We start from the raw sequence: 15,297 nt of genomic DNA, 5'->3' as shown, positions 1-15,297 counted from the left end.
CAAAAAAACAAACAGCCCAATCCAAAAATGGGCAGAAGACCTAAATAGACATTTCTGCAAAGAAGGTATACAGACTGCCAACAAACACATGAAAGGATGCTCAGCATCACTAATCATTAGAGCAATGCAAATCAAAACTACAATGAGGTATCACCTCACACCAGTCAGAATGGCTGTCATCAAAAAATCTACAAACAGTAAATGCTGGAGAGGGTGTGGAGAAAAGGGAACCCTCCTACGCTGTTGGTGGAAATGTAAATTGATACAGCCACTATGGAGAACAGTAAGGAGGTTCCTTAAAAAACTAAAAGCAGAACTACCATACGATGCAGCAATCCCACTACTGGGCATATACCCTGAGAAAACCATAATTCAAAAAGAGTCACATACCACAATGTTCATTGCAGCTCTATTTACAATAGCCAGGACACGGAAGCAACCTAAGTGTCCATCGACAGATGAATGGATAAAGAAGATGTGGCACACAGATATACAATGGAATATTACTGAGCCATAAAAAGAAACGAAATTGAGTTATTTGTAGTGAGGTGGATGGACCTGGAGTTTGTCATACAGAGTGAAGTAAGTCAGAAACAGAAAAACAAATACTGTATGCTAACACGTAGTATATATGGAATCTAAAAAAAAAGGTTCTGAGGAACCTAGGGGCAGGACAGGAGTAAAGACGCAGACCTACTAGAGCATGGACTTGAGGACACAGGGAAGGGGAAGAGTAAGCTGGGGCGAAGTGAAAGAGTGGCATGGACATATACACACTACCAAATGTAAAACAGATACCTAGTGGGAAGCAGCTGCATTGCACGGGGAGATCAGCTTTGTGCTTTGTGACCACCTAGAGGGGTGGGATAGGGAGGGTGGGAGGGAGACGCAAGGGGGAGGGGATATGGGGATATACATATAGCTGATTCACTTTGTTATACAGCAGAAACTAACACACATTGTAAAGCAATTATATTCCAATAAAGATGTTTTAAAATAAATAAAAAGTTCCTTAACAGCAAAAAAAAAAAAAAAAAAGAGTTGGATATTGTGGAGAGGGAAATGCCTCAACCTTTGAAACCTTTGAGAGTAGAAAGTGGTAAAGAATGAAAATGGGCACCTATTATAAACGAGCAAACAAAGAAACCAGTAGAGCTGCCTTTATTATGGAAGAAAACTATTAGGTTGAACTACATGAAATTGCTGACATTTGACTGCTTCTGACCTACAAAAACGCTTCATATCATTCAGTCTAATAGCTGTAAATATAAGATTTTGTGTTTCTGTTTATTTGTTTGTTTTTGAGCTTCTGGGTTGTAGCTGGATTGCACTGGATACTGAGAATGAAGAGGACCGGATGGGAGGGAGCTTTTGAATCAGTTATCCCAGTATTTGATACACGTGGGTGGAGATGCCACGTGGATTCTTATTCCCAGCGTTCAAATTGGTAAATAGGATTCATGGATATCTTCTTTGCATGGTACTGCTGACGAGCTGGTGTTTGTTCCTAAAGGAAGTCGAAGGGTATTTCCTTGTGTTTTGTGGCATCATTGCAGGGTCAGCTCATCTCATGACTATGTGGATAGAGAGTCTCTGGGATCTGCTGTGTGGCAAGCTCTAAGGAAGCAGGGGTTGTGCCTGTTTTGTTTGTCCTTTCATCTCTGGTTCCTGGTGTGCAGTGGGCACTCATGTTGAAGGGACTGAAGAACTGGGCTCTGATCATCTGGTTGGTTTATTCTTCCTTGTGTGACCAGTAAACAGCCACCCCAGAGGAACACGTTCATTTCAGTTGCTTCTGGTTGGACTTCATAATTTCACATCAGAAATGTTCCTGCCTCTAGTGATCACTCCTCCCAGAGTGGAAATTTCGCTTCCATGAGCCACAGGGCCACCCATACTGTAAATCTGAGACCGCTTTCTATACCATTGTGTCTTGGGCTGGTTCCCCCCACGATTCTTTCCAGATGTGGAGTGCTTTCAGGTAGTTTACCAGACTCTTTCATTCCTCATCCGCTGTCTGGTTTCATGTTCCCTCACCCTCTGAGAAGGAGCCCTCGTAGTGTCCCACATATTGTATTCATGAATACAGAAATTTCAGGAAACTAACAGATATAAATTCTCATTATTTTTGGACTCATTAGCTGATTTTTGCCGCTCTTTGTTCTGCATATCTTTTAAATCAGTTGCTTAGCAATGCAGTAGTTTAGGTGTGTGTGTGTTTATAGTTCTATACTTCTTTAATTTGGGCTCTGAAATGAATTTATCGTCTTTGGATACGTTTTTGCATCTCTTTTTAGTCTATAGGTTATGGTACATTGGTGAGGCCTTACCAAGAAAACGGCCCTGTGTATTTGCTTTCTCTCCCATTGCCACATTCAACAAGTGGTCAGTGAGTGTCCTTTAGACAGGTTCAGTCTGTTTTCATGGAGGCATTTTAGCAATTTCTTGCCAGCATAGAACTGTGATGAATTTGGTCTCACTTCTTCCCCTCACTATGTTGAAGTGTGTGTTTTTAATCTCTGTCCTTTGGACTTTTAAGTTATTTCCAGAAAGACACATCCTCCTAATTTTTAGGTGCAAAGCCCCGTTGGATTTACAATCTATTTTATTCTATATGTTCTCTTAGCAAATCTATGGCAAGAACAGAAATGCTGAGACTTTCATTTGTGGGCAACTATGTGTCAATTAAGTTACCTCTTTAAAAAAAAGGTACCTAAAACGTACCTATCACCTCTTAATTGACTTCTCAGCAGGCCGAATCCCATATGGGATGATTATTTGATAATTTGATAAGTGATAATTTGATTCTAGGCTTTCATCAAGGAATGAAAAATGTGAGTGGAAAGAGGATTAGAATGTGAAATGTCCTAGCTCCCTCTGCATTGCAGAGCTCTCCTATGGCTAAAGTTCATTTTTTAAAAAATAAGCACCCTTTGTGATATCTCTTTAGAATATAGATTATAAAGATGTAACTACTTTGGAAAAAAAGTGGAAAAGGATAGAATTTATTGCAATGGCCACGAGATGGCAGACCTAAAATCCAGACTTCTCAAAGAGATTTACGTGCCAAATCTCATCTTTGAGGATGCCTTAAAAGTCATCAGCTTTCCGAAGGAAAACTTCTATTGGTTATCCTGAATTGTTGTTCAGTTCCGTGGCAGGCACAGCAAGGGAGAACAGATTCAAGTTGATGGGAATCTGTTTAGCCCTCCTTTTTATCACGTATCACCTTCCTGCCCCTCCTAGAAGCCTGCTTTTTACCTGGCCGCTACGGTCATCCACAGCACACGTAAACATATCACTCCATGTTTCCTTCTCCCAACACAGGAGCACAGCTGCCTTTTTCCTTCCCATGAATAGGAGGTCTCTCAAAGAAGCTGCTTCCAACAAACTCGATTTTTTTGTATTTCTCTCTACAAAGATCTGCTCCACAGAACCTTAATTCGATTTTCTTCATATGTTGCATTAACGAAATTCTGGAATGTGCTTCCTTCTGCTTATATCCCTCTTAGAGCAATGACATGACAATCTGCTTTGTTTTTCATTATAGTATAGCCTATGGGGATATTCTATTCCATGTAAACATAAACAAAGGGAGGTTTGACTTAACACAAAAATTTCAAATTAAGAAGGGAAGTATGTAATTCAAGATACAGGAGGGCGATTTGCTGCTCTGTGCAAAGACTCACTAACAATTCTCAGTAGCCTTAAATATAGAGGGAAAATTAAAATATACTATCTTTTGGGATAGTTACATAATACACACATGCATACACACATATACATCTTACCAATAAGAAAAAATTAATTGATCAGTCGCCTTGGGGGCCAAGCCTTGAAGTCAACCAAAAAGTTAATGTGATGAGGCAAGTCTCTTGACAGTAACTGATCATCCGTGGACAACAGGTTTAGTTTAGGTAGATGTTGGCAAAGCTCCGGCCCGCAGTGAAGTCCAGATGTATTTAGTTTTCTTATTATCACTCATCAATAACCTTTCCAGGGAGTCTAGTTGGGTGTATTTTATATAGAAAGCTACCTTGGCAGAGTTAAATGCTCAACACAGAAGCCTTCTCATCACTGAATGGGAATAACAAGAATGAACGAGCATCATAGAACATTACACTGACACAGGGTATTCTCTTGGGTCAGGGAGCCCTTTCATTTCACTTGCCCTCACTGCCTTCCAATTTTACCAGTTTTTTAAAGTTTTGGTCTTTTCTTTAATGAAAGAATTTTTTGTTGTTGTTTTGAAGTTGTTTGACTTTGGTTAGATTTTGCACTTGACCTTGCCCTTTCAAAGGTCACTTTTCAGAACACTCTTCCATTTCTCACACTGCATGAATCACATCCTGCCCACCTTTGTGTGGCCTTTCCTATCAGTTCAGACGGGATGATATTGAACAGTCAGACCGGGCTGCTCTTGGATGCAACTCTTCTATGACGGACATATTGTTCTCCACATTCAAGCTCTATTTTCTCCTTTAAGTTTGTTTGCAAAACAAACATCACCTCATGAAAGTCAAATGGGCAGCTTAACAGAAACCAATTTCAGAGGCTTCTCTGAGAGTCTATCTTGAAAATAAGAGACCCATTGGCATATTTAGTTATGTTTTCTACAAAGAGGACCCCAGTAGAAATTAATGCAAAACTTTTGAGTCTTTGCATTTGGTCGTGTCCATATTATGTAATAACAAGTAATTGCTAACATTTGTGTGGTCCTGTCCGACACTGGACAGCATCTCTACTTGCATCATCACGTTTAATTCTTACAACAGTCTGAGAGAGTTACTGTTATCCTTCTTAGTTCATTATGAGGAAATTGAAGATTCAGATGCATAAAGTAACTTGTGCAGGGGCACAGAAACAAAAGATATTGCTGAGATTCAAACCGAGTTATATTCAATTCCAAAACTAAGGCACTAAGTATCTTCTCCTCTAAAGGACTTCAGTGATATTTTATTTGTATGGGTAAGTTTTAAAAACTCAAAATAGACTAAGGTAATCAAGAGAAGTATTTTCTCATTTTTTCCCTCCCTCCCTCCCTGTCTCTCTGTCTGTCTGGATCAGGCACACAGTAGTCAATAATACTTCATACATGTCCTTGCCAGGACCTGGACAGAGGTCCCCCCCATCCCTTATTGCCTTTTTATCAATCTCCAAAGGGCTGGGAATGGAGAAAGCGATTTAGGATGAGGGCAGTACCTCTTCCTGGCACTCAGCCTCCTTTGACCTCAGGCCTTTTCCACACGGGAGAATCAGCTGGCCTCAGACTCACCAGTACCCCTTTGTAGCAGGATGCTGAGAGGTGCCGATGTCTTTGTATCCTGAAGCACATGATGCTGGCTCTTTAGAGCTGCCTGGACTGGTTGCACTTGGAGGAGCTCAAGGATGAGCCAGCTGCCTCCCTGGGTCGTGCCCTGAGAGAGTAGTGGGGTAGAAGCCGGTGCACGGAGCAAAGAACTTCCACAAGACTCGTGGTCCCTTAAGTCGTGTGCTATTAAGTTTCAAAGACAAAATTCCCTGTAACTGGAGTAAACGATTTCTTGAGGTCAGTTTTAGGTGGGCGACAGAGAGCAAACCACATTGAGTCTGGGCTGCCAAAGCCTGGCCTTTACAAATCTGGTCTGTTCTTTGTCCTTGCTGAAACTCACATTGTTCAAATATATCTCACCCTGTGGGCCCACCTCATGCAAGCTGTTTCACTTTCTGCGTGGGCCTTCTGTATACACAGTACATCATTCTACTGGTGGGTAGTGTTGATATTAATTGATATCAAAAGCCTTTTCTTTCTCAAGATGCCGTTTGAAAATACAGCTTTTAAAATTTAGGCAAATGAGCATCTATCTCCAGGGTTGATCATAGCGAACCTCACCCACCCTCATGCCAGGGGTAAGAGAGAGGCTGTTTTGAACAGGGTCTTTCGTCACCGTCTGTCTTAAGTCACCTCCTACTGAACTTACGGTTGAAGATTCAGGGTCAAGAGGGAAAGAAAACAGTAATTAACTGGGAAAAGTTGATTGAGCGGAATTTTTTCCCCCACATTATGATTAGAACATGACTGTGGGCTGAGCACCATACATAATGTAGGTTTTCCCTTGAAATTATCCAAACATTTCTTAATGGAATGCCTTTTTTAAGCATCTGCTTTTGTAATCGAATGTGTTCCTAAAGATGGGTCAGCTAACTAAAGCAAGAGCCCACAGGAAAAACTGTGTTAATGCTTCTCTCCCAATCTAATTTATGACAGTTCCTAATTGGCCCGCCTCATTTACAACTCCTAAAATTAATTTTAGACCCTCTCTCAGGGCCCAAGTCATCATTAATAGAACGACAGCAACGGGGAGTGAAATAGAAATGTTTATAAAGCTCCCTTTTAAATAGACTGTGATAAGTGACGTAGAGATGTATTACCATCGGAGGATTCTGGAACTCTCTTTGTGAAGGCTAGCCACAGGCAACTCTCGAAAGAAGGCATTTATCTTGGCAGGAGATGCCCTTCAGTCCTGTTTTGTTTTATTCCCTTGAGGATTTTTTTTCAGGGTGGCTAAGACCATTTTTTTGGTGTTTTATTAGCTGTATCTTGACTACCTCCTACAAACTGAATGACAGCTTAGGGTTATTAAATGTGTTCTTGCACATATTTTTATCCATTGTTAACCCTGACTAAATGCATGCAGGGGCACAGAATCCCCCCCTTTTTTCCTCCATTGTTGCCCATATTTGTTAAAGAAATTATTCCCCTTGACGTTTGTTTAGGCTGCACTTTGATAAAATGCTGTCTATGGTCCACTTTCTTAACTTGGCATTCAGCAGACTCTTATAGATTTATTTCTCTTTGCATTATCTTATCTTCCTTTCTAGCGTATTTGGGCTTCCTTTTCATATTTTAAGTTACGTTTTGCGGCATAGACAGATTACCTTAGTAATTGTATACTGCAGCATTGCAGTGTTCTAAAGATAATTCTGCAAGCTTTTGGCATATACTTAACCCCAGTAACTATCTAAAGATGAGTATATATGTTCCTTTTTATGTTGTCTGTGAATAAGCAAAACGGACAGATTAAGTGCTGAAAGTGACTTCAGGCTTATAGAAACTTTCTTCAGTTTGATGGAACAGTGACAATTTCTGAAGCAATGTAAATCTGGCCTTGAATCTAAAAGGTGGCTTACTTGATGAAGAAATTAATGAGGATTTTTCTTTGTGTTTCCAATTTATAGCCAAGTGTATATGCTCTTTATACTTGAGCCTTTTTAAAAAAAGATGTAGATGTAAAGGAGGCTTTACAGAGCTGCAAATACTTCAGTTTTCTCAGTTTTGAAAGGCTGAGTCAAAAAAAAAAAAACAACCCAGAAACATTTAATTTAAGCTTCCTAGTTTATTTCAATGTCTGCTATTTTCTAAAAACTGTGAAGTATTTGTTATTAAGTGCTTTAAGATATATCAGCTCATTGGCTTATGGAAATTGTAAAAGTTTAGAAGCTAATGTAGGGCTAGCAGATGAACTTATTCTTAGAAAAACCTTAGGCTTAGTATCCCTCACCCTCAAAAAAAAACCTCCTGACTTTCAAAGTAAGGTTAATGAAAATCCATAACCATGCAGAATTAGCTCATAATGATTTAAACTATTTGTTTAAAAGTATCAGATTAATAAAAAGTTATTTTAAACTCATTTTGTAAAGATTTTCCTTAAAAAAAACCCACAACATAATGGCTCTGTCAGCCCAGAATTAAGAATTCGCTTTACCTGGCATCCCTGTACAAATAGGTAATGGCTAGATATAACCTTAACATACTAAGAACATCTCTCCAGATATCCTAAAGTGTGAAATGTTCATATTTCTCTAGTTTTATATACTTTAAAAAAATCTTCTGCCAATTACTCTTTGATTTAAGTAGACTGGAATTACTGGAATGTAGATTTCAATCAAGGTATTTTAGAAGAAATTATCATCAGTTTAAGACCAGTATTTAAATGAGGGTTTCCAAATATGTGTAATCCTGTTACACTAATTTTATTCAGAGTTCTATCATTATATAATACCAGTACTTATAAAACAGATTCGTTAGCCAAAAGCAAACAAACCAAAAAACAAGCAATCAATAAGGAAAAGGTTACAAAGAACAAAATTGTTATTTTGTATGGATATGAGTGTTGATGAGTGGTTTTAAACACACTTTTATAAAAATGATTTTAAATATATTTGAGGTTCAGTAATTAAGAATAATTAGATTTGGGGCTATATTTAGTGACAATATCTATAGAGAATTAGGAATTAATGATTTTTTTTGATCAAGAGAAAACTGGGAATTTTAAATTAATTTATTGGGGCTTTTGATGGTATTATAAGAGGAGCAATGCATGTTAAATAGATGAAGAGCCCAAGTTATAGAATTGTAGGAGAAAAGGAGTTTAGAAGGGTCATTCTTTAGGTCGATGATGGCTTTTAACAGCTACTAAAGCTATCTCATTCTGAATTTTGACCTGGCAGAGGAAAATGGGTTTAAAAAGGTCACGAAACATAGGAACATAAAAGTGGACATAGGGAGCCTGGTTAGGAGATTACTGTAATTGTCCAAGTGGGAGATGATGTGGATCGTACCAGACGTGTATGTGTGTGAAAATGTGTGTGTGCACCTACCTGTGTCTAAAGAATGAGAAGGACAGAGAGAACATACATACCTTGATGGGAAAATGAGGACATTTCAGGTATGCCAAGGATTTGAAGCATGTACCTGCAGTTTATTTGGTGACTGAAAAGCTTCATTTACAATTTTTTAATGTTTACTCTTATGATACTTGGTGGGAGGGAAGGATAACACAGCAAGGTATAAGGAGAAAAAGAGTAAAAACTAGCCTATCCATTCCACCACCATTAGATAATGACTTTTAACATTTTAGTGTATTTCCCTCTCATTTTATTTTTCTATGCATATGGTTTTATGTTTGGGGAATATTATTGTGTGTACATTTGCAAGTCAAAAACTGTGAAGGGTCTGAGATTTTCCCTATTGGCATTGCTAACAGGCTAGCCTGCCTCAGTTTCATGGACGCAGGCAGAAGACCAGAGGCTTTGGGGTCAGAGGCAACGGCTTTATTGCTCAAGGTGCAGAGAATAGCATCAGCATGTTTATGTCCATACCCCTTTCCCCAAGTCTCATGGAGGCAAGGCAGGTGGGCCAGGTGAATAGCTGTATGTGCAATGGGTTTCATTAAAGGAGAGCAACCCTGAGCTTAGGGAACTTGAATCTTTTATAATGGGCAGTAACATATCTGCCTTTTGCTCTGGAGGGAGACACTATCATACATGGCAGTAAGCATGTTTACCCTTAGATCCTAAGGGAGACACTACATCTATCTCCCAAGGCTATTCACTCTACAAACACCCTTGGAAAACTGTGAGAATAGAAGATAATACCTTTGCTCATAAAATGTGCAGAAATATGAGACTCATGGAGTCTCTCAACAAACATAAATCTTTTCATATGTCATTGCTTTTTTTTCAATCAGCATTTTAAATGGCTGCATATAGCTGTAAAGAGGGAATCATTGGGATATAGCAAAATGTACTATCAACTTCCAGTTTTCCAAATAATGGTCTTTTCGGTTGTTTCCATTTTAAAAACTTGGAAATTTCTATTTGGGGCAGAGTGGCAAAAAATAATGCAATGACTTTGGGTGTGTTGTAGCTAAGTTGGAGTAGATGGCATTTGGGTTCCCCCCGATTTGAAGTCCATGCAGCCTCTTCACCTTGGCCTTATGTATATGCAGTGGCCAGGAATGGCCAACATGTCTGTTGTCTCAAGATGTTCTCCAGAGGAAGACAGGCTCTGTGAAGCTGAATATTAATGCTGTTATTTGTAGTCCAGCCTGCACTGGTTTTCTTCTGGAAAGTGGAGATATTTCCCGACATTTCTGCTGCTCACATCTGACCGATCCTCAGACAGAAGCTCCTACTGCCTGGCATGAGCAGGACCCAGAAAAGTCCATACAAATCCCTATAGTGGAAAGGGAAAAAAATCTGAGATCCAAATAATGATCATCTTGTCCAGACATCTGGAGAGGGCCTGGTCTGGTGGTGGGGATTAAAGAAAGGCAGAACAGCATCATGACCAGGTTTTAGTCCTAGGACTTGTGTGCAAGAAAGTACCCAATATGGAGGCTTTCCTGGGTCTCTAGGGTCTTCTAAATTATCTAGAATATTGCTGAAGTGACACAAATGGTTGAGACAAGTCCTCCTCAGAGGAAAGGAGGACTAAATGAAACATAGCAGGAGAGCCATTTCTTAGTCAATAATGGTCTCAGAAAATTCCAGGTTAAAATTTGTGACAGATGTTGACAGAAAATTGCACTGTAAAATGGGAGCAAGAAACTGTAATACTTTTCTGAGCGAGCAATGATCAGTGATTAAACAGCAGTCAAAGCATTGTAATTTTTTTAAGTGAGAGCAAGAGTTATCCAGTGGTGTCTTCCACAGTTTTTAGAAAGTATAAAGGGAACTTACTTATTTCTTGAAGAAACATTTTTTTAACATCTTTATTGGAGTATAATTGCTTTACAATGGTGTGTTAGTTTCTGCTTTATAACAAAGTGAATCAGTTATACACATACATATATCCCCATATCTCCTCTCTCCCACCCTCCCTTTCCCACCCCTCTAGGCGATCACAAAGCGCCGAGCTGATCTCCCTGTGCTACGCGGCTGCTTCCCACTAGCTATCTATTTTACGTTTGGTAGTGTATATATGTCCATGCCACCCTCTCACCTCGTCACAGCTTACCCTTCCCCCTCCCCGTGTCCTCAAGTCCATTCTCTAGTAGGTCTGCATCTTTATTCCCATCTTGCCCCTAGGTCCGAAGAAACATTTTTGACATCTGCTTTATGCTTAATGCTCTTCTAGAAGCTGGAGAATTGGTGGTGCACAAGACAGATGCGGTTCCAATTCATGGAGTGTCAAGTCTAGAAAACAAAGAAACAAAAGTATCTTAAGATCCTTTCAAATAGTAAAGCGTTCCATGAAAAAACAGTGTAACGTGACAGGCCAGTGGCTTGGGTACAAGGTAGAAGCTGGGAAGACACTGCTAGGGATACTGGCTAGAGAGGGCTTTTCTGAGCTGAGACATGCCATTTGTGGCAAAGGCATTCCAGTCGGAGGGAATGGCAGAGCAAAGCTTATGAGGTGAGAACAAGTGTAACATTCTCAGGGACTAGAAAAGAGATCAGGAACGAAATGTGCTAGAGGCTAGTGATTGAGGAGGGAGGAAAGGAACAAGATGACCTCAGGGAGATGCTCAGAGCCAGTTGGTGTAACGAGTTGCAGGCGTCAGTAAAAGGTCTGAATTTGAAGTTTAATGGGTGATGGAATGGACTTGTCATGCAACCGAATGGTGGAATCTGGATTTATATTGTTTTTAAAGACTACTTTGGTCTCTGTACCAGGGCGGCCAGTGGTTACCAGAGCTACACCAGTGGTTACTGGTGGTTGGGAGAAGTTTATAGGAAGGGAATGAAGGATGACTTCTAATTAGGCGGCCTGGGCTACTTAGTGGATGGTGCAGTAATTACTGAGATAAGGAAGACTGAGAAATGAGAGTGGTTTTTGGTAGAATGGCGTGGGAGAGTTACTAATTTTGTTGAAAATTTAAAGGAGACCCTAGTAAATATCTCTGCATGCCTTTCTTCCAAAGAAAACCTTGCATGATAAAAATAATACTTGATATTGAAGTTGCTGCCCAATTTTGCTGAGTCGTCTTGGGGTACCTAGAACCTTACCTGGCAGATGGCTGGCTGGCTAGCTGGATGGAAGGATTGACAGATGGATGAATGGTTGAATGACTGGATGGATAAATGGGTAGATGTCTTAGAAAGGAATGGGCAGATTGACTCCCTCCATTTCTCATATGCAGCTGTGTCTGTGAAACCATCAAAAGATGCGTGCTTCAGAGGACACAGTGTGTTGGTCTCAGGGATTCTGACCCGAACTACTTTGTACATTCTGAGAGTCAAGGAGGTAGTTTTTCTTAAACACTATCCATAGGTCCTCCCCATGAGACAACACTTCATGGCTCATCTCAACTCTAAATGCTGATTTTTTTTTCACTTTATAAAAATCATCACAATCATCTTTATTTTACCAGACAGGAAGCACTGCTTGCGGCAATCAGTGAAAAAGATGCAAACATTGCCCTGCTGGAACTGTCTGCCTCCAAAAAGAAAAAGACACAGGAAGAAGTGATGGCCCTCAAGCGGGAAAAAGATCGACTTGTGCATCAGTTAAAGCAGCAGGTGGGGCCTTTTGCACGAATGGTGTGTTTTGCTGGGTTTGGGGTTTGGGGTGCTTTCTCTGGGTTTAGCTACTCTTCATTTTGCCATCCGTCCTGCAGGCTCACGCAGCTAAAACCAGGTAGGAGCGAAATGGCCCAAGTTGTCGCTGGAACAATATTTTATTGCTTTTCTGTGTTTTTGTGCATGTGCCTGGGCTTGTGTGGTTTGCAACCAGTGCTGTTTTCCTTTCTTTTGTATTAGCATCATCTCCTCAGAAATAGCTCTCAGCTCTCTTCCTTCCAGTGGACTTTCTATGACTTCTGACTAAATCCTAAAAAGTACTAATTAAATTCTGGGCACCTTCTTTCCCATTGGACTTGTTACCTTCTGTCTTGCTCACTTTCTGGGCCCAATAGTAACTCCCGTCATCCAGTTCTTTCGATTTCTTTCTCACCATTCTTCCAACTTTGATTCTTCACCTATTTCCCAGGACTTTCCGGCCAAGGACCCTTTCCCACCCGCTATGCTTGGAGACCTCCTCAGCCATTATTTAGTCAAATATTTTTCTATTACCTGTTTACCCCGTTAACCTGTTTTTCCCTCCTCTCTAGGCCACTATACTTCTTCTGAGGGAAAAGGAAGAAGAGATAAAATCCTAACTTGTGCAGAAAGTTCTTTGCTTTCTGGAGGGTTTTCTAGTAGTGACTTAAATGGAAATATATCTACCTGGAGCATATTGCAAAGTCATCCCCGAAATCTTCAGGCATTATTTCTCCTCCATATCTAACTTGAGGGCTTTTGGAATCAATAGTTAAAGATATTCAGTTGGATTCTAGCTTCATTATGAAACCCACTCAGCAGATAATGGCTCAATGGTCTGTGGTCTCACAAGGTGGCTGCCACCTCTTAGCTAGGGCCGCCTGTGAATGCCACATGGCACCATGTGGAGTGCGTCCATATTGATTTCAGCCCCCAGGACTGGCTCTCTGCCTGCTGGGGAGATCTGGGCTGAGCATAGTGTGCAAGGTAAATGGAAAGGAAGCCCGAAAGGAAAAGCTCTCTCCCCTCACAACTGGGACAACTTTTTCCCTCCTCAGGAAGGAAAAGCCATCCTTTGGCCCTGAACCAGAGTCTTATTCTCATGGGGCTGCCTTGCTGTGTGAGAGAGAGAGAGAGAAAAAAAGAGAGAGAGCACGAGAGCAAGCACTGCCACGCCTGGGTGCCCTCTCCTGCAGAGGGAAGGTCCCAGTCACTGCCAGACATCGGGGTCATTCCGCAGAGCAGCATGCCTTGCTAGTGCTGGCCCCAGGGGTCGGGGGCCGCTTACATCTGACCTCTTTGTTTGGGGCTGTGCATCTTCTACACCGGTTTCTCCACCCACTGGGCCACAGAAAGTCAAGTCGGGGCTCCTTCTTTGCTTTCTCTTAATTCCTTCCCTGTGCGCCCTGTGCCCTCCCCTCTTGCACCTAACCATTGTAGCTTTCTCCCACAGGTTTATAGACCTAGGAAACAGCCCCCGAGCTCGAATATACCATGCACTTGTGATGCTGGCTACAGCCCAGATATTACGGCCAAGTACCACGGGTCCAGCTACGATGCATACATGATCCAAAGGTCTCAGGTCAGTCAGCTGCTAAGGAGATACTCTCCCCCACCACTGGGGATGGGGGTGCATAAGACCTACATCACATCTTGACCTTCACCTCTTTTGATGATTTCCAGTATTCAGTGGCCATAAAGTCTGGAACCATCGATGGTAGCACTATATCTTGATTTATAATGCAATTTGATTATTTTGTATTTGCCAGTGGTTCTAGTTTTGATGGCCACCCTGCAGGGACAGCTCTTCTGAAACAGCCTGGCACTGCTGTGAAGACAAGATGCCAGAGGCCTTACTGTCAGGCACATTGGATTAAATTTTTCTTTTTGTCTCTTAGATACTTTCCTCCCCAAATCTCCCTCTACCCTTCCCAATAAGGAATTTTTTTTTTTTTTTAAGGCTGCTTTTTTTCTTTCTCAGCATCATGAAAATGCACTCCTGGATTCCAGGAAGGATTGAGTGTAGCCCTTCAATTTGCTCCTGGGAAGCTGTACAAAGCCTTCATTATTCACGACAGGCTTGGTTTTGGGTATCATGGGGCACATTTAGGAAACCCCAGCCATGCACAGTTAGTCTCCCGCCTGGGCTAAAGCAGGGTCTGAAGGGCTGTTGTGGAAAAAGAGGCAGCAAAGGAGGAGGGTGGGCTTCTTTCCATGACTTAGGTTTGAAATTCTTCCCCACACCCTGCTGGCCACAGAGCAAGAAAGAATGTGCATTTATGTATCCTTGTTGTAATTGATAATGATTCTAAAGATAATGAGTAATTTGCTTAGAAAAGCACGCCCTTTTTTACTGAGGGTTTACTTTGTCCCAGAATGTGAATCCAGTGTCCCTGAGGGATTTTGTCCCACAGTCCTCACAGCAGCCCTGTGGTGTGAGTGTCAAGATTACCTCCTCTTTTAGGGGCCATAGCTGAGACTCAGAGTGTGGAATAACCAGCCCAACACACACAGCTTGTAAGTGATAGAGCTCAGGTGTGTATAGTCCACCTGCGTCCACACATACCCCACCATGTTCAGAAAGTAATTCAGAGTTGCAAGCGGATGGGTATTCCAGAAATTGTGAGGGCCCCTTATCTTTGTATACCTGAAGTGGATGCCAAAAACCCATTTAAGAGTGTTCTCCAGCCACTCACAAAGAGTAGGTTCTGCCCAGAGCTCTTGAGCTTAGGATGTTTGATCACATCAGCAACTACTAATACTTCTGAGCTCTCAGCATGTGCCAGGTATGGGTCAAAGGGCTTTACATACATTAACTCATCGACTCCCACCAAAGCAGAAGGGCTGATGCTCTCACAGAGAAGGAACCAGAGGTCCAGAGAGGTTGGGTGCCCTGCTCAGGCTTCATAGCTGCACACACCATGATACTTAAACAGACTTTCTTGCCACACAGCCTTAAATGGGTTTCGTAGATGCCATCTGGAGTAGCACTGC

General features: G+C 41.3%; 1 protein-coding gene across 5 annotated transcripts in view; it reads left to right on the top strand.

Annotated features, from left to right (window-relative positions):
- Positions 1–15,297, top strand: part of ERC2 (ELKS/RAB6-interacting/CAST family member 2) — an 865,290-nt gene that overhangs the window by 716,443 nt on the left and 133,550 nt on the right. For 4 of the 5 annotated variants that reach the window (XM_079933813.1, XM_079933814.1, XM_079933810.1 and 1 more), the window contains 2 exons: positions 12,138–12,285; positions 13,757–13,885. In XM_079933813.1, the coding sequence (XP_079789939.1) occupies positions 12,138–12,285; positions 13,757–13,885 (277 nt within the window). The remainder of the gene's footprint in view (positions 1–12,137; positions 12,286–13,756; positions 13,886–15,297) is intronic. The other variant, XM_079933812.1, reaches the window with a different exon arrangement.

Source organism: Stenella coeruleoalba (genome assembly GCF_951394435.1).
Source record: "Stenella coeruleoalba genome assembly, chromosome: 10".
Classification (NCBI taxonomy): Eukaryota; Metazoa; Chordata; class Mammalia; order Artiodactyla; family Delphinidae; genus Stenella; species Stenella coeruleoalba.
The sequence above is the reverse complement of the archived record's forward strand: the minus strand, read 5'-3'. Positions and strand labels throughout refer to the sequence as shown.